The sequence below is a fragment of the Alosa sapidissima genome, chromosome 5 (assembly GCF_018492685.1).
Source record: "Alosa sapidissima isolate fAloSap1 chromosome 5, fAloSap1.pri, whole genome shotgun sequence".
NCBI classification, from domain to species: Eukaryota; Metazoa; Chordata; class Actinopteri; order Clupeiformes; family Clupeidae; genus Alosa; species Alosa sapidissima.
Window position 1 is genome coordinate 5,099,176 of NC_055961.1, and position 19,156 is coordinate 5,118,331.

Sequence of the window (19,156 nt, forward strand, 5' to 3'; positions counted from 1 at the left end):
CACTGTGTGCTGAGTGTGTTTCACTAATTCACGGATTGTAATAAATGCAGAGACCAAATTTCCCTCAAAGGAATCAAGAGGCATTGCTACTCTGGCCATGTTAAACGAGAATTCCGGTGTGATATTGACCTAAAGTGTATTGAAACATGATACCGAGTGTGAACGTATGTCTCATAGCCCATCTCGGCTTGTCCCCTGCACTCCAAAATCTGGCGCTAGTTAGCCGATGCTACCAACAGCTTTTTCAATAGTGGTGCTTCGGCATCGGATTCCAAAAATAATTCAGTGGAAATGCATGGATTCCAGTTGCTGCTACTGGAAGAAACTGGAATCCATGCATTTCCACTGAATTATTTTTGGAATCTGATCCCTTATCATACCTGTTCATTCTTACTCGTTGCTCGACTTATCGTGACTAAATTCAAGATGGCTGCAAACGCTAAACTTCGTGAAGATACTGTCTGTATAAATCGTCTTGTAAGTAAACTACCAGTGCTTTTTCAAAGTTCTCAATGTCTCGTTTTAAATGTCAGGGCCCTCGGAAGTCTACCAATGAAGTGTGGAGATACATTGAGCCTCGTAAATGGGTGTAAAACAGTGATTTATTTGCATGGCTAGCCCGATGCCGAAGCACCACTATTGAAAAAGCTGTTGGTAACATCGGCTAACTAGCGCCAGATTTTGGAGTGCAGGGGACAAGCCGAGATGGGCTATGAGACATACGTTCACACTCGGTATCATGTTTCAATACACTTTAGGTCAATATCACTCCGGAATTCTCCTTTAAAGGCTGGGCTTTGTTTTATATTAGGCTAAAGCTGGTAGGCTAGATTAAGCTATGTGGATGTCAATAGAAGTGTTTTTGCTGTAAACAAGATTAAAACAAACCACATCAGACACATTTCTGACAAAGAAATCTAATTTATATCAGGCCATGACAAAAATATGGGTAAAGAGCAGGAAAGAATGGAGGATGACCAAGAGGAGAGGGATGGAGAGGTAGAATACAGAGGAGAGGGATGAAAAGGTAGAATACAGAGAGCAGAGGGACAGATAGAAAGATCAGAGGGATGGAGAGATAGAATAGAGAGACCAGAGGGATGGGGAGATAGAATAGAGAGAGCAGATGGATAGAGAGGCAGAATAGAGAGAGCAGAGTGATGGAGAGGTGGAATAGAAAGAGGAGAGGGATGGAGAGGTGGAAAATGAGGTAATGCCATCTTCACCAATACCTGGTCAAATTCTACTACTGTGTTTTGGGATGCTGTATTTGGCTTTGCCAATACATGTGAATCTACAAAGCTCAGCAGCAAAAAATATGCAGAATATGCTTATTGCAACCTAAAATGTACTCTAAATGTAAGAAGAGCTGGACCTAAAATATATTTTAGCAAGATAGTTGCAGCATGGTAGGCTGAATTGCATACCAGCAATATCATATTGAAAGACAGATTTAACCAGCCTCTGGAGGTGGAAGTTGTGAGGGCTTCAGCTGTCAATCTGATCAAATCATGACCATCCCCCACTATGCTATTATGAGTAAAATCTACATGTATGACTTGTACACAAGTACCAAATTTCTGGTCATTGTCAGTACCATGTTTTTACTGAGGGTCAATTGTTTAGTGGGATAATCTGATGAAGTAAATTAACCTAATATGAACCCCTCCCAGAAATAATTACCACAACAAATTAAAATTATGAACTTTTTTATTCATTCAGCACAGTATAAAGAGAATGTTATATGGTGACAGAAATCAACAATCAAACAAGCCACTTTGATTTTTTGCTGTTTTCATGAATACAAAAGATGGGTGATCCCCCCTCCTAGACAAAAAAAAGTTGGGTGACCCTCCCCTTAACAAAGAATAAAAAGACATGACCCTCCCCTATTTTCTTCTGGTGGCCCCTTCAATAAATAACGAACAGTCCCTAAGATCATTTTTTATGTTTGAGGTCCACACGATGGGGCCCTTACACAAAGGGAGGTGTGTTGATCCAGCATCTTCCACACCTCCCATGACACTCCTGACTCCAGCCAAATGTGTTGCATCCTCCTTACCATGTCCCTCTTATAGGTGTACAGAGTATATGGAGAGCTACCCATCCCTTCCACATTGTGTATTTTGTGTAGTTCACACACAATTGTTGTTCAGACTTTGGAAACTGAACTCTTTTTATTTTTTTGGAAACCTAAATGAGTGGCAGACCTCCTTTTTATGTTGCAGTGTCACCATACCTTCCTCCCATTCTTTTTTGTGTTTGTTCCTGTTCTTGTTTCAAACACACATTGAAAACTTAATAAATAATCTATTGAAAACCTAACATGTATCAGTCATCCTTTTCATGCTGTAGTCTCACCAGCCGGCTGAAATATTAGTGATAACTGATAACTATTTCATTGAAACAGTTGATTGCTTATTGAGTTACAATTGTGTTGTTACACATGCTTATCTTGCAGTATTGATCCAACTTTTCACATTTAAGTTGTTGATGATTGTTAACCTATGTGTTTTTGACATGTTTATGGCTTAGTCTTAACCAAGGCTGTGTGATGGCACCTTTATGCTATTTCTCCAAAAGAACAGAACAGATTTAATGCATTGATCAAACTTTTAAAATGTAAGCTGTTAGGCTACTGATTGCTATTCATATTTATTTGACAGACGTTTATTACTAGTCTTAGCCTACAATGACCAAAGTTGTGCGGTAGGTTTGGGGGGGGGGGAGGCACCTTCATCTCACCCAACGAACTGAAAAGGACACAATCTAATGTCCACACAGAAAAAGGATACAAAATGCATAGCCTACGTTTTGACAATGTAAGTAGCCTAAAGTAGGCTATAGCCTATACGTCAACGTGAACTTAGGAAGGTGACAGGAAACGACTCTCAATACAGTCTACACTGCCACCCTGTCGTCAGCAGGCTATGTCCACAACAATAGTTGGGTTCTTGTCTCAACTTGCCTGACTTTTTACAGTCCGGTTCCAAAACAGAAAATGTAACGAACGAAAAGGCCTACTGATTTCAGGCTTTTATCCAAAGTCATAGACCAGTGTTGCAGTCCTTGCATAAGTGTATTATGTATAAAGTATAGGATATTGTGTAGAAATATCTGTCTGTGGACACAAAATTACCGAAAGATATGCAACTTAGGTGGCCAGGAGGTGGCTCAACGGAGCCATAAACGTCCAAATTTCTTTCGTCTTTAAATTAAGAATTAGAGTAGCCTTAGCCTATCTGGTGAATAAACGTACAATTTTGTCTTGATATTTAAATTCATTCGTATATTTAAACAATAGCCTACCTTTCTGTAGATCGGCTTCCATTTTTAAAGCCTCTGTCTGACATCGAAAGCAGCAAACATTAGGCTACCAGACAATAGAGAACATCGCATGGACTACTCAAAGAAGTCTGTGAATAGATCTTCGCGTTGAATTAAGTCATTCACGCAAAGTCAGCGCGGAGTCTCTGTGGCGCAATCGGTTAGCGCGTTCGGCTGTTAACCGAAAGGTTGGTGGTTCGAGCCCACCCAGGGACGGAAGGTTTTTATGTAACATAAAATTGTGTGCTTTGGCACTGGAGACTGTAAAACGACTTTGATGGTATAGCCACTGCAAGTGTCAACTTACATTTACACGCACATGCTTTGCCAGTTTTTTCCAGACGAATTTGATTGAATTAGATGAGCAACGCAAGGCATTTCATACGAAAACAGTTTCTCTCCTGCACATTTCCATTTCCTGTGGTGAGCAGACTGTGATTGCTGCTAAACTAGTGTTAGAAAGCAGATACATTTTAGTACACGGTATCCGGTGGTACAGTTTGGACACGTGAACCCAGTAAAGGAGGTATAATAATTCTGTAGGCTTCGAGTTGTCTTGAACGCAGCCACACGGCACTCTTCCATTGACTTAATTATTACAGCGCCTCGCATGGTACAGATGGGCATTACAAGAGTATATCTGGAGCAAGAGCATGCGTTTTGAAATTAGTTTTTTTAAAGTATATTTTTGGGGCTTTTGCCTTATTTGGACAGGACAATGGAGAGTGACAGGAAGCAAGTGGGAGAGATACATTTGGTGATCATTGGTCATAGTTTTCTGACCTTACACTACGCCTTTTCATAGCAGAGTAGGCCTATACAATGCTTAATGTCAGATAAGGTCCATAATAATTGGACTTTGGGTTGGATTTTTTGATAGTTTTATGTGGTTATAAGGAGTAATATGAAAGATAAATTTGGCATCATTGATCGCGTTGTTTAGGCTACATTAAACCATGTTAAGCCTTTTCACAGCCTAAAATGCTTAATGTCAGATAACGTCCATAATAATTGGACTTTGGGTTGTATATTTGTATAGTAGGCTAATTATGATGAGCAATATATGAGATAAATTTGGGGATCATAGTTTTCCAACCAAGTCTTTTCATAGGCCTATAAAATGCTTAATGCGTAATATCAGATAACGTCCATAATACTTGGACTTTGGGTTCAATTTTTTGATAGTTTTATGTGTTGTTATGAGGAGCAAAAGGTAGGCTACAACCACGTTAAGCTTTCTCCTTTCAATAGGCCTCAATGGAGCAGAAACGCTTTATGTCATAATGTCCATCATTAGAGGGGATGCATCCCCTCTATTGAAATCCAGATTCTTCTTCTTATTAGGGCCCGAGCACCGACGGTGCGCGGGGCCGCGACAGCCTTGCGCACCGAGAGGTGCGAAGCCCTATTGTTTTTGAAAGGATTATTATTATTATTATTATTATTATTATTATTTATTATTATTATTATTTGTTCACCTTTTTGCTATTTTTGAGGTGGTTAGCATGGATGAAAAGTCTTGGAATTTGGCACACACATCTGGTATCACAATGGCTACACAGGCATAAAGGCTTGGCCCCGGGCGTGGCCCAGGGACTCAGTAGCGCCCCCTTAGGTGATTGATCCAGTGGTTGGCACATACTTTCAGCTAGACACAACAAATTTGGTAGGTGTGTGTATCTCCCCAAGATGAACAACTTTCGTATGTACAATGCATTAGCCACGCCCAACAGGAAGTGAGGTATTTGGGATTTTATGCGGACTAAAATGTGATGAATTGTGATGCCAAAAGAGGTGCTTCCCATCGGTGAAAATGCATGAAATTTGGCACACACGTCAAGAGGTACCATGAATACACAGGGGAAAAGCCTTGGCACCGGGCGTTGCCCAGGAACTCCATAGCGCCCCCTTATGTCACTGTGACTTGTGGTTGTCTCACCACATAAAGAGGAAATGTGTCATAAATCACAGTGCATTGAATGAATGGTCTGAAACTTCTCAGGTTAATAGATATCATGATTATGATGATATCCAGACACCCAATAGGCCTGCCTGACATAGCGCCACCACCTGGCCAAGCAGGAAATGTGCCAGAAATGGACAATGGCTTAAGTGATTGATCTGAAACTTTATAAAATATTGGATATCATTATTGTGATGATATTCACATGCATAATTCACAGGCCTAGCATACCGCCACCATCTGGCCAAGCCGGAAATGTGCCAGAAATGTTCTATGCTTTGAATAAATGGTCTGAAACTTCTCAGGTTAATAGATATTATGATTATGATGATATCCAGATACCCAATGGGCCTGCCTGGCATAGCGCCACCACCTGGTCAAGCAGGAAATGTGCCAGAAATGGACAATGCCTTAAGTGATTGATCTGAAAGTTTACACAAATTTTGGATATCATTATTGTGATGATATTCACATGTCTAATTTCCATGTCTAACATAGCGCCACCATCTGGCCAACCAAAAAGTGTATCAGAAATGTTCTTTGCTTAAAATGAATGGTCTGAAATTTCTCAGGTTAATATATATTATGATTATGATGACACCCAATGGGCCTCCCTTGCATTGCACCCCCACCTGGCCAAGCAAGTACATGTGGCAGAAAATAAAATACAAAAACAAATAGCACACGCATCAAATATGTACATTTCACAAATGCACCACATCGGTGTTTTGTTGGATTCCGACATGTCACGGGTTGCGGCCCGCAGGTGCTCGGGCCCGCCATTGCCGCTTGCGGCTATATTTATTATTATTTTTCTTTTTACCTTTTTGTGCGCGCTATTCAGCCCAAACCGCTTAACGTACAAATTTGGTTGAAACACCGTTCCATAGATCTTCCAAGGCTTTACCGTCCTATCTGTTTTTCATTTTTGAGAAGTTTATACTTTTTGAGATATTTGTAATTAAAAGTGTATTTTTCCCCCATAGACTTGAATGGGGCCTGTGATGTCATAATAGAGCCAGCTGCGCTCGTTAAGTAGTTCTCAGAGCAGTTCCCAGGCTAATCAGAACACTGGCACAGGTGTCACCTGTGAGGATTCCAACTGTCTCAGCTTCTAAGCATACAATCTAGCTCTACCTGAACTACACATCCTGTTAAAGTGTTTCCTGTGTGTCAAAATAAAAGTCCCAGCCATATCTCATGCATTCAGCATTATATCTCCAGAACGGCTTGACGTACATGCTTCAAATTTGGTACGAGTGTTTTTATGGACTCAAAGATGAAGTGAGTTGAAGTTGGAGGTTGAAGGTCAAATGTCAAGGTCAAAAACACCTTGAGTGTGATATCTGAAGAATGCCATGTCACACAAGAGTCAAATTTGGTTACTCCAAAAGCACCTTTGCAGGTATCACAATTACCCTACCAACCAGCTAGCAGCAAGCTCAACAGCCCCACCAACACCCTAACCAGCAGACTGCATCCCCTCGTGTAATTCCTCGGAATTGCATTTCTAGTTGGACTTTGGGTTTGATATTTTGAGTTTTATGTGCTTATGAGGAGCAATATGTCAGAGAAACTTTCGATCATTGATCGTTGTTTAGGTAGGCCTAGCCTACAATAAACCACATTTAAGCTTTTCTCGCCATATAGCCTATAGGCGCAAATAAAGAAAAAAACGTTAAGAGATACCTTCTATAATCGTTGGATTTCGGTTTAGTTTTTTTGACAGGCTTAAGTGTTCATGACAAGATATGGCCATGAAATTGGTGATTGATCGTTGTTTTGCGACGTTGTCACTTCAAGATTTTTCACCGTTAAGCGTTTTAGAATGTCCCGTGAGAGACGGGGTCGGGACATGACCGCAGGTCGGATTCGAACCTGGGTAGGCACTTGGTGTATATGGTGCCACAGCGGCCCCCTCCGAAATTACGTTTTAACAGCAGTTTCCTCACATTGTAATTTCTTTGCCATTTTTTGCTGTTGTGAACTAAAAACTATATACCTGGAATCAGCAGATCAAAGACTTAACATTGTCCTGAAGGGGAACCAATTTTGGCAAAAATGAGCCTATGCTCTGCTTTCCTGCCACACATGCATCAACATGAATACACACAGAAAGCAACAGCTATCAGTAGAAGGTAGATATTTTATTTCATAATTACTTGTCTCTAGTGTGTGTGTGTGTGTGATGCCAGTGGTGGAGAGATGGTGCGGGGACACAGCACGGGGCACGGTTCCCACGACAGCCGAGACTGGATCACACGGGGCCTAGCAACAGGCGGCACAAGAGTCCAGACTCACCTGCCGTCTGGTGCAGGTGAAGGGGACGGCTCTACCGTGCCAAAAGGAGCCTTTTACATAAATCGGCATCACCAGTGGCTTGAAATGAGATAGGAGGGGGAAATCCCCACCAAGCAAGTTTTCAGACTCAAAAAGAAACGTGCGCCTAGGAAAACCTGGCACCCACATTTTATGTAACATAGAATATACACAGGTAACTAATTAAATCAGGTGATCATAACCAGGGTTTCAGGTTATACTGAATGCAGTCATACAGTAATGCGGCCTTATGATGTTCCACCCAGATAAACAAACAAACAAACAAACAAACAAACAAACAAACAAACAAACAAACAACACACAGATACACAACGCACACAAGCTTCCACGTGAGTGTGGTAGAGGACACTGTTTATTGATGAAGCCATGGAGAGATTGAGATCAGTAACAAGCTGCTATGTGTGTCATCGCTCATGATGAAGACTTGACTCGGAGATGCTCCGAACCCAACAGACAAGAGACTGGACTACATAAATAAGTGCTCGTTCTCCGGCTCAGACGGAGAACCCACTGGAACCGCCCGCTCACTTCATGTTTGCCACAAAGTCTTCGCCCTTCTTGATGGAGCCCTTGAGCTCACCGATGGCATCGGCCACCAGCTTCTCCTCGAAGGCGGACAGCTTGCCCAGGCCCAGGTTCTTCTCAATGCCGTGTTTCTGGTGAAGGACAACAGGCTACTTTACAACCAGATCCATGCACACATTTCGATTTTATTTGTAAGGGCCCGTGTGAAATTAAAACATAAATGTAACCATTTGATGCATTACACCAGAGTAAGCCTTAGGCTAATTTACATCTTCAGTCCCACATCAATAGATGAATTGATTTGAAAACCTACAATATCTGCGTGTGTGTATGGGGGGTGTGTGTGTGTGTGTGTGTGTGTGTGTGTGTGTGTGTACTAGGGGTGTAACGGTTCATGTATTCGTATTGAACCGAAACGGTACGGACGTCACAGTTCGGTGCATGAATTTACACGGAGAATACACAGTATAAAAAAAAACATAAAACTCGTGTGCGTATTAATTAATGTCATGCGCAATTACTGTTAAGTAGCGAGTTACGGGAGTTCTATAGCGACACCTAACGCTAATCTGTAGCCTCGCCTTAGCTCTGAAGCTCTGATTGGCGTCTATGTTTTTTTTGTCAGGTCGTTGGTCGAGTCAGTCAGTCAGAGATAGTAGCACTAAGGTGGCGACACACATGATTAAAGGATCCGCTGGTCTCTTCGCAAGTTTGAGAACTTCAGTTACAGTAGTACAGGCGAGAGAGTGGTGGATAAAAAAAACTGTGTCGGCGTTGTTCAGCAGTTGTTGGGTATGTGAGTGGAAATATATGCTACACATGTTAGAAGCAATCACCCAGATGATGTAGGCTACCAATCACCGGGGAAAAAAAAAAAAAAAAAAAAACCCCTGCACTTCACCAGCCTTTGGATACACATACAAATAGAGCCAAAACCTATGGCTTAAATTAAATGATTTCGTAATGACAGAAAGCCATGTAAATCGCATGGTAATTACCTTTATGTTGGGGTAACTTGTAACTTCTCACATGAGGAGCTGGTAGTGTTAAGTGCAGACAGTAAGTGTCAACGCTAACCAGGCTAATAAACAAACCATGCTACGGTGAGTTTGCCCTTCGACGTTAAGTCATGTGACTTCTAGTTGTAGTGTGTTTATGAAATGAAAGGAGCAATTTTGTTTTTTAAAAGAAGGCAAAATAGTGTGATATTTTCACAGTTAGTAGGCTACATTATTACTCTACACACACTGAAAAATATTGAGGCAAATTGTAGACCCTTCCATATACAACTAAACACAGATGTTGAAGGTCTTGCTTAAGTGGATTTTTAAAAATCATTATTCTATGTAATTTGCACTTTCAGAAATAAGAGATGCTGTAGGCCTATTTTAAGTTTTATAGCTGATTGTCTTATTTTGTTTACAACTTACAGATGGAGTCTGGGTACTTATTGTACTGTTTACCCTACATCTTACACACTTCAGGCTGTTGCAGATAGCTCAGGGAAGAGACTGTATGACACTAGGTGGTACAGCCTGATACATGCACAATAAAAAAAAAATTGCTTTCTGCATTTTTGTTTTGCTTTTCCCTCCATTGTACCGGGACGTCGGTGTCGGTGTCGGTGTCTGTGTACTCACCCCCAGCAGCAGTGGTGTTGAGAAGTACTTGCATTCGGTCTCCTCGGAGCGCACGTAGGAACACTCCACTACACCCTCCTTCCCGTTCATAGCGTCCAGCACGGAGAAGGCGAAGCGGGCGCCAGCATACGCCATGGACAGAGTGGCAGAGCCTGCGGACGGACACACACACGTAAATGTAAATCAGGTTTCTTGGCCAAGTATACTTGCGTATACAAGGAATTTGGTCTCTGCATTTATCCCATCCGTGAATTAGTGAGCGCACACAGTGCACACAGTGAACACACAGTGAGGTGAAGCACAAGCTAACAACACAGCTAAAGCTAAGAAACAGAACAAGTCCCTCTACCTAGCTACCAGACAGGAAGGCAAACTGCCATTCAGTTCTCTGTTTTGTTAGCAGATGGCAACAGAAGCACATGAGAGTTAACAGGAAAAGGAACTCTACTCCTCATTCGGCTATGAAAATGGTGTGAACACGTCACAGGCAATGTGGCGCGTGAGAAATGAAAGAATTGGCAAAACTTAAAACTCTGCAAACTAATATCATATTTTTTTTTTAAAAAAGGGCCAATCCGATACGAGGCTGGCCCTGTGGAGCCAATCAGACGCGAGGCTGGCCCTGTGCCCACCTGCTCCAGCCTTGGCCTTGACGACCTCAGTTCCTGCCTCCTGGATCCGACCAGTCAGAGCCGCCAGCTGATCAGCAGGGAACTCCACCTTTGGTGTGCACTAGAGGAGCAAGTACAGCACACACATGCACTCACGTAAGGCAGAGGGAGTCACAGAGGTAGTGTGTGTGTGTGTGTGTCAGACACTGAGTGTGTGTGTCTGTGTGTATTAGTCAGATGTTGAGGCTGTGTGTGTGTATCAAACATCGATTGAGTGTGTATCTGTCAGATGTTGAGCCTGTGTGTGTGTGTGTGTGTGTGTGTACTTACCTGTGAGATGAGGGGGATGATCGTCTTTCCTGCGTGTCCTCCAATCACGGGCACATTCACTCGTGCTGGGTCAAGCCCCTGAGGACACAACACAAACATTACTCAGGTTTCAAACCAAAACACACACACATACCCTCTCGCTCAAGAGTGTATACATACAATACCAACTACCAAACACACACACACACACACACCCTCTCATTCAAAACAGTGTACACATACAATACCACACACACACCCCTCACCTTGAGCTCAGCCACAAAAGCGTTGGCTCTGACGATGTCCAGTGTGGTGACTCCAAAGATCCTGTTGGGGTTGTACACGCCGTGCTTCTTAAAGATCTCTGATGTGATGGGAATAGTGGAGTTGACCTACACACAACAACAGTTTACAATCAAATAGGGCTTCAGCTAGCAAGATCATAGGGCTACATTCAAAACGATGAAGCATGTGATTCAGCAATAAACACACTCATAGTCATGAAGGACAGTGAATAGAGTGTGTGTAGTACTATCAGTAGTGTGTGTGTATGTGTGTGGCTCTCAGACAGAAGTTGAGACATCATATGGTTGGTGTGTAGCTGTACAGTGTAATACACAGGGACACAAGGGCCTGAGCACCCATGCCAGTGTTAGAGGTCAAAGGTCGAGGGTGTACATACGGGGTTGGCGATGATGCAGATCATGGCCTCTGGGCAGTTACGGGCACACGCGTCAGCCAGGGTGGCAACAATGGTGGCGTTGGTGTTGAAGAGATCATCACGGGTCATGCCTGCAGACAAACAGGCATGCGTCAGGAGACGTGCGGGCAGGCGCACACAGACAGCTCTCTAGACTCATTATATATAGATTTTCTCTCTCTCTCTCTCTCTCACCTCTAACGGTACAGTTAAACTAGGTGTGCCAGCACACGCCTGTTGTCCTTCTACAGGATGTCCTACAGTTGTGCTGCATCACATATTCACAATCTACACCTCCTCTGCTCAGCTCCTAAAGTACACCAGCTGCACCTAAACCTTTCCTCCACTTATAAACTACCAACACACACACGCTACTCTCACCTGGCTTCCTGGGCACTCCAGAGGGGATGATGACACTGACACTGACACTGACACACACACACACGCTACTCTCACCTGGCTTCCTGGGCACTCCAGAGGGGATGATGACACTGACACTGACACACACACACACACACACACACACACACACACTACCCTTTGTCCTCACCTGGCTTCCTGGGAACTCCAGCAGGGATGACCACCACCTCACATCCCTTCACCGCTGCATCCAGCTGGTCTGCACCAATGTAACCTGTGGAGCAGAGATACCCACGTGAGCAGGACGGCTATTGAAAACCACACACAGCTTATATTTCAACAACGTAACAAGCAAGAGGGGTGTTTTAAGACTTTATTTTAAAAAAAACAAACAAAGTAAACTTGGTTCTGGATGCTTGGCCTGGTCTCAAACTAGGCTCTGAAATATTACTTCTTGCGGGGAATTAACACCGCAAGCAAGACCTATAAATGTAAACTAATGAATTTACACCCCTTCCATCTTCCATGCTACAGTTACGCAGCTACAGGTTTATTCTTGTGCAGGGTTTAAAATCGCACCCGCCAAATGCACATAAAAATAATGTCACCCGCCACTGGCGGGTTGCTGACATAAGTTTATTTCTGCAACAGAGAGTTTATATGGTCTACATCAGTGGTTCTCAACCTTTTTTCAGTGATGTACCCCCTGTGAAATAATGTTTCAGCCAAGTACCCCCTAACCAGCGCAAAGCATTTTTAGTTGAGAAAAAAAGACTTAAAACAGAGCACTGTGCCATCAGTGTCTAATTTATTAAACTTTGGAACTAATAAACACATACAACTTATATTTTCCTGAAATTATATATATATATATATATATATATATATATATATATATATATATATATATATATATATATATATATATAATTTTTTTTTTTTTTTTTTTTTAAAGTATTTTTGCATGGATTGTACTTTTTATGTACATGTTTATTTTAACCCTTAGTTTTTTTTTGGGCATTTTCACTACCTTTATTCATAAGGATTTATTCTGGTCATTGTAAGTGCCACACACACATATTATATATGTGTGTCTAAGCTATCCAAATAAGCTATCCAAGTCTAAGCTATCCAAATCTGCCATCATTTCATGTATTAGTACTAGCATTGATTTTATTTTGAGTTTTAAAGAATTAAAATATAAAAAGCGTATTATAAAAAATCTTATATTTTGACATGTATCTCACCACAGCAAGATCATAGCTCATACATGCATTTCATGTGTGTGTAGGGCAGACGGTCCTGAATCTGGCAATATCATTCCCACGGTGGAGGGATTCTCTGGGGCTGAGCAATTTACAGACATATGTGGTGTGGGCCTTACAGAAATAAATGCCATTTTTTTTATTTAGTGATTAAAAATTAGCATTCTGCGCTCCATATATCTGGAACACGAACTGATCCGACCTGACTTGCCCCAAGTTTATGTGCGTGTGCCTGTCTGCACTCATGATTCTCTACAACTTTTTACTGCGTTGCCATGAACAAAGTAAAGGCAAAAAAGGTGTTTCTTTGTCGAACAAATTGGGATGCAATGTGAGCTTTGAATTGAATGCCATGCAGGAATTAGCTAGGATCTCAAAACCGGATTATGAACATTCTTTGCCATAGAGAAACACACAATAGCGTTGGATTATAAACATGCTTTGCCACAAAAACAGACAAAAATGTGAGGTAAGTCGAGCTATATGAAGTTATTATTTTGCTGTCACTTCGTCTGTTTCATAACCCAGAAGGATGTACTTGGTATCAAATGATAGCTCTGTGTCTCCTCTTTCATCTGATAGTGATATGCTTGCCATATCTATCCGATCACGGGTCCGCGAGTAATTCAAACGAGAGTAATGGGTGTCCAGTTGGTTTTTGTACATGACGTTATTATTTTGCAGTCACTTCGTCTGTTTTCATAAGCCAGAAGTAGGGATCGACCGATATGGTTTTTTCAGGGCCGATACCGATATCAATTATTACTAAAAAAGGAGGCCGATAACAGATATGTAAAACCGATATGTCAGTTGTCAAAAAAAAATAATTCAAAAGCATTTAATTATGCAAACTTTTCTTTCTTCTTTTGATACACAATTGTCTATCAACTTGCATTACTTGCAAGTGTAAATCCTGTGTATCATGTTAATCCAAGAGCTAAGTGATAGCAATTATTTTCATAGACTAGGCCTACACAATGGGCTATGTGCTTGTTAAGGGACCTGTCACAAAGAGGATGCTTTGCCATCGTGTGTGTGAGTGCACGAGAGGGAGAGGGAGAGGAAGAGGTGCATGCGTGATGGCAAGTGTTACGGTTGAATAGTTTAACAAAACAGTTTTAAAATAGTTCTTAGGCTATTTAAGTATGCAATTTGTGTCCATGTGTAGACTACAAGCTACACTTTTGAGAGCCTAAAGCTCAGGACGCAATTTAGTTCAGGTCGGATTAAATTACGGCTGGCCCTGGGTGCATGTTGTCTTTTCTGACAGTCTGTTTCAAAAAGGAGCAATTAGACTTTTTGACGTTCGCTATCGCATAATTTAGGACTTGTCTATACTATGTCCGCCGTGGTGTCCCGATATTCACAATTAACGAACAAGGCTGAGGCAGAGAACTCCCGACACGCAGCACCCGAGTTTGTAGGCTAACTAGTAAACAGTAACGTGCATCAATCGGGAATTAGCTAAATGAAGGAAGTGGGTGCTTTACTTATTGATCCGGATCAAAGAGACAATAGCTTACAAAGTGGTGTTTTTGTAACTTCAGTGTAGATGACTGTGATTCATTGCAACTTCAGCAATGTAGGCTACCTTCCTTACCGTCGAAAAATAGCTCCGTACAGCTGAAGCCCAGTCTACAGTCTGCCTCAGTGAGAATCCTAAACTTTGTCTGTGTTCAGTCTTCGATCCTGATTGGCTGCATTCGTGCTAACTAACAAATCAGACGGTGTAGTGGGCGGGACAATGCTCTTGACCACAGAGTAGCAAATGCAGGGAGTGAAAGACGCTTTACAGACAAAGTAGCGCGTTTCATTCTTTATCCATTTCAACATCGGCTTATTGGTGGAAAAAATGACCGATACCAATTATTATAAAAATGCTAAATATCGGCCCTAATAATCGGCCAGGCCGATAATTGGTCGATCCCTAGCCAGAAGGATCGACATACTTGGTACCAATGGATAGCCCTGTGTCTCCTCTTTCATCTGATAGTGATATGATTGCCATATCTATCCGATCATGGGTTCGCGAGTAATTCAAACGAGAGTAATGGGTGCGCAGGTGAACGCAGAGACTGTAAATATGATTTAATTTCATGATTTTCTTTATCTTCATACTTTAACGTACAGACAAGTGGTGGTCTTGTTGGAAAGCCCCACTTCTGCTCTGTCACTCACACAATAAAGGCTTCTCGCTGCTATGAACAGTTGTGGAGCAATGTAACAGAGAAGAAAGGGTGTTTTTTGACGCACTTTGCGTAATCGGCTTCTAAGGGTTAAAATCTCACGTACCCCCTGGAGTGCCTTCGCGTACCCCCATTTGAGAACCACTGGTCTACATCACTTAAGTTGGTACACTATGCTTTCCAATAATTAGAATGACCCTCACTGTTTTTTGCTGTGGAAAACTGCTGCACTACTGCTAGATAGCATGCTAGTTAGCGGTACTGCTGCACTAATGCTAGATAGCATGCTAGTTAGCGGTATTGCTATACTACTGCTAGATAGCATGCTAGTTAGCGGCACTGCTGCACTAATGCTAGATAGCATGCTAGTTAGCGGTACTGCTGCACTACTGCTAGATAGCATGCTAGTTCGCGGTACTGCTGCACTAATGCTAGATAGCATGATTCTTAGCGGTACTGCTGCACTACTGCTAGATAGCATGCTAGTTAGCGGTACTGCTGCACTAATGCTAGATAGCATGCTAGTTAGCGGTACTGCTGCACTACTGCTAGATAGCATGCTAGTTCGCGGTACTGCTGCACTAATGCTAGATAGCATGATTCTTAGCGGTACTGCTGCACTACTGCTAGATAGCATGCTAGTTAGCGGTACTGCTGCACTAATGCTAGATAGCATGCTAGTTAGTGGTATTGCTATACTACTGCTAGATAGCATGCTAGTTAGCGGTACTGCTGCACTACTGCTAGATAGCATGCTAGTTAACAGTAGGCAAAGTAATAAATAACATCTGGTATTTTAGGGAAATTGTTAAAATTGTTGTATAGCAAGTTACAGGTTTTGAACATTGTGTCGTCTGAGTATTCTCATTAGCAGGTGATTTATAAGAGGAAGAAGAAAGTATAATTAGAGAAACGAGGGGCTAAACTGTCCTGATCGATTTCAAGTGTATGCAGGTATGTCACAGTGTGAGGAGAAAGAAACTACAGCACTAAATCCGAGAAACGAGGGACTAACTTAAAGAAGCCTATACATCTCAAACTGAACTAGAAACAAAAATTAATGACAGGGCAGCAACATGGATTTAGATTGGATCTATATCTTTTTAATAATGACATTTTTGCAGGCTGTAAAACATATTTAGAGAAAATTGAAGTGAAGCGTAAAAATAGGCTTCCTCTACTTTTTACAGTCGTAACACATGCATTAAAGCAGGTGTAAACTGATGCCCTGGTTCCAATAGAATTCTAGAGTTAATAGACAGCTGATGGCAACTGGTGGCTCTGGTGTAAATTCCCAGTAAGGCAAGCACTACTTCTGCTCCTCTCTTTAGCGTACCGTAATTTCCCAACTATTAGCCGCGGTTTATACATTGATTTCGAAAAATGTCTTCAGCCATGAGGTTAATACACGGGGGCAGTCAACATGGTATTAATGTTTTTTTTGTTTTGTCTTTTTTACTTGCATAAAACACGGTCCTGCAGTTTATACACAATGTGACTAATTACTGTACATTCATCATACTGCTTCCCATGGTGCTTTTTAAAATGTTGGTACATGTTTGTCGTGTTGCCAAATAGTCCGAGTAGCAAAATACTCCAAGATAATGAGCTGCACAATTAATTGCGGCCTTAAAAATTTAGTTCAAATTGCGAATTTTGCGTGCTGGTGTGTGGGATGTTTCGAGAGGTTACCTTTGACTTGTGCGCGGGTCTCGATGTGGCTGAGGTCAGCAGCGACGCCAGGAGTGTGAGCGATGTCGTAGAGGGCCAGGTGGCTGACCAGAGGGCTGTTCTTCAGCAGGAGCGAGAGCGGCTGGCCAATACCTCCCGACGCACCCAATACGGCCACTTTAGCATGGCTCTGCGCATACACACACACACACACACACGATCAGATATGCGAAAAGAGTGACACCATGGGCTACTGTGAGGAAGGGACCCTCTCCCATCTCTCTAGGCACAGCGCTACCCCTACCCTGCCCTCTAAAGGCACGGAGTGGTAATGGTCAAGGTCAACATTTACCCCACATCATGATAGCCATATGGATCAACAGGCCCAAACTGTAAAACCCGACCAGTAGTGACTGCTGGTCCAATTAAGAATCCAGACACCACCTATGGCCCAGTAAGAATATGCCCTCCAAGGCAACCCAGCACTGCCCTCAGACAACACTGAGGCCACCTGTACTCTACTGTGCTGTACAGCATGAGTCATACTGTAGGATGTTCAACAAAGACACTCATTAGCAGGAGGCTTGGCCTGTATTGAGCAACTTCATGGTTTCCTTATCAGGCAATTGCAGGGGCAGAGATAGATCAATGTGCACCAGCTGACAAGAGAAGTGCTTGTGGTCTGGTTTAAGAGATGCAGAATTGAGAGATGTGCTCTGCAGTGAGAAAAAAAGATTGCACTGTTTAATTTCATGAAGTGCCTCTGAGTGATGCTCAGTATTCTAGAACCTGAGAACAGGTGACATTCTTAAACAGAACACCACCAACCAACTCAGTCCACCGGAAACTCGGACCTGAGCAGAAGCTCTAATATAAAAAAGAAAAAAACTGACTACCTGTCCTTCATGAAGCACTCCACGCAGAAAGGGTAAAGGTCAGAGGACAATATTTTAGGAGGTAACCTTTCTGCTGCTCCAAACTGGTCACATGTGAGCGGTGGGGGTCCAAGAGCCACTCACTGCAAGCAGGGGATTTGAATTAAAGGCCCTGCTCGTGAACTAAGAATTCACTAAAGCTCTTTACGCTACAATACCGGCTACATGACATACTCTTCGCAGTGGCCTGCTCAGACTATGGCGCTGGGTCAATCACAAGGGGGTCGCGATGTTGGCTACTACCGATTACTAAACTATGACATCTGCCCAGCCCTTGTGTCGATTACAATACTGCAAGCCAGCCAACGTGAGACGGCTAAAGTTACTGCAATGCTAAACCAACCGGAGTTTCATCTGATTTGGGTTCGATTAGGGTTGGGTTGGGCACTTGCTTCAACGTGCAATGCCAGTTCAAAGGCCAAAAAAAGACTAGCAAAGTGTATCAGACAACAAGGATTCCAAAAGCGTTACCGTTAACTTTACAGTAACGTAGAGTCAACCCCACATCCTCATCAGGTGTCCGACGTAATCTAGAGAGACCTTCATTAACCTTTCCCTCAACACGCGTGCAATCCGAGTAAAGACAAAGGTGCGTTAAAACAATGTGATCTTATTTTAAATGCGAAAATGCTAAGAGGACAAGGTTAGCCACTGATATTATTGCGGGCCACCCGTTGTCATCCATCAAGCATTGACCTTTTGGATGTGCAGCTAACGTAATGGTTAGCGCGCTAACATTTGAGCTAGCAAGTTAACTGACAGCTGAGGTTAAAGTAACTTGGCATTCAACCTAACATAACGTTACTGAGGCAAAGTGACAGATTCACACTGACAGAAAGTAACGTTATCTGACTACTTTCTAGCCTGCGCCATAACGTTGCCCTTAGTAGCCAGCTATCATTAAATCATCACACAAGCGTGGTGCATTACAGAACATTTAAGCTAACACTTTCAATAACCAATCGTAATGTAAGCCTACAGTAGAATATTGATGCCAAGCTAGCTAGCCCAAGCAGGCTAATATAGCCCTCACTAACTAACGTTAGCTAAGCTAGTCACTACTGCAGCTTGGCAGCTATAAATATGAATTAATACCTCACCTGTGAAGATGTGGAAAGACTCCGAGCAACACTGATGGTTGGTCTTGCAACGCGGGAGAACATATTGGACAGAGATTGTGGGGCCTCACTTTAAAAAAACGAATTAAATAAAACGTATCGTTTCTCTCCCGTGTGACTCCAACGTCCTCTACCACAGCAGCCGGTCGAGAAAGAGTGTACGTGCTACCTAACGCCGACGACATAAAATACGCAATATTCCTTGA

General features: G+C 42.4%; 1 protein-coding gene and 1 non-coding gene across 3 annotated transcripts; one reads left to right on the forward strand and one right to left on the reverse strand.

Annotated features, from left to right (window-relative positions):
* Positions 1-3,469: 3,469 nt before the first annotated feature.
* Positions 3,470-3,543, forward strand: trnan-guu. Its single transcript has one exon. It is a non-coding gene; the product is annotated as a tRNA-Asn (tRNA).
* Positions 3,544-7,964: 4,421 nt separating this feature from the next.
* Positions 7,965-19,116, reverse strand: mdh2 (malate dehydrogenase 2, NAD (mitochondrial)). 2 transcript variants are annotated; one of them, XM_042092136.1, is made up of 9 exons: positions 18,933-19,116; positions 16,919-17,087; positions 11,966-12,049; positions 11,398-11,507; positions 10,982-11,107; positions 10,737-10,814; positions 10,428-10,527; positions 9,796-9,947; positions 7,965-8,286 (listed from the first exon to the last, which is right to left on the reverse strand). In XM_042092136.1, exons 1-9 carry the CDS (start codon positions 18,993-18,995, stop codon positions 8,155-8,157), a joined length of 1,014 nt encoding a protein of 337 aa, XP_041948070.1. In that variant the 5' UTR covers positions 18,996-19,116; the 3' UTR covers positions 7,965-8,154. The 2 variants fall into 2 exon arrangements, with proteins under 2 accessions (XP_041948070.1, XP_041948071.1); XM_042092137.1 differs by lacking the exons at positions 11,966-12,049; positions 16,919-17,087; positions 18,933-19,116 and adding an exon at positions 11,872-11,907.
* Positions 19,117-19,156: the final 40 nt, after the last annotated feature.

Coding starts and splice junctions, on each gene's coding strand:
- mdh2 (XM_042092136.1), bottom strand. CDS start 18,995: ATGTTCTCCCGCGTTGCAAGACCAACCATCAGTGTTGCTCGGAGTCTT. Junction 17,088..18,932: donor GTCTTTCCACATCTTCACAG/GTGAGGTATTAA, acceptor GTGTATGCGCAG/AGCCATGCTAAAGTGGCCGT. Junction 11,108..11,397: donor TCTGCATCATCGCCAACCCC/GTATGTACACCC, acceptor TGTTGTGTGTAG/GTCAACTCCACTATTCCCAT.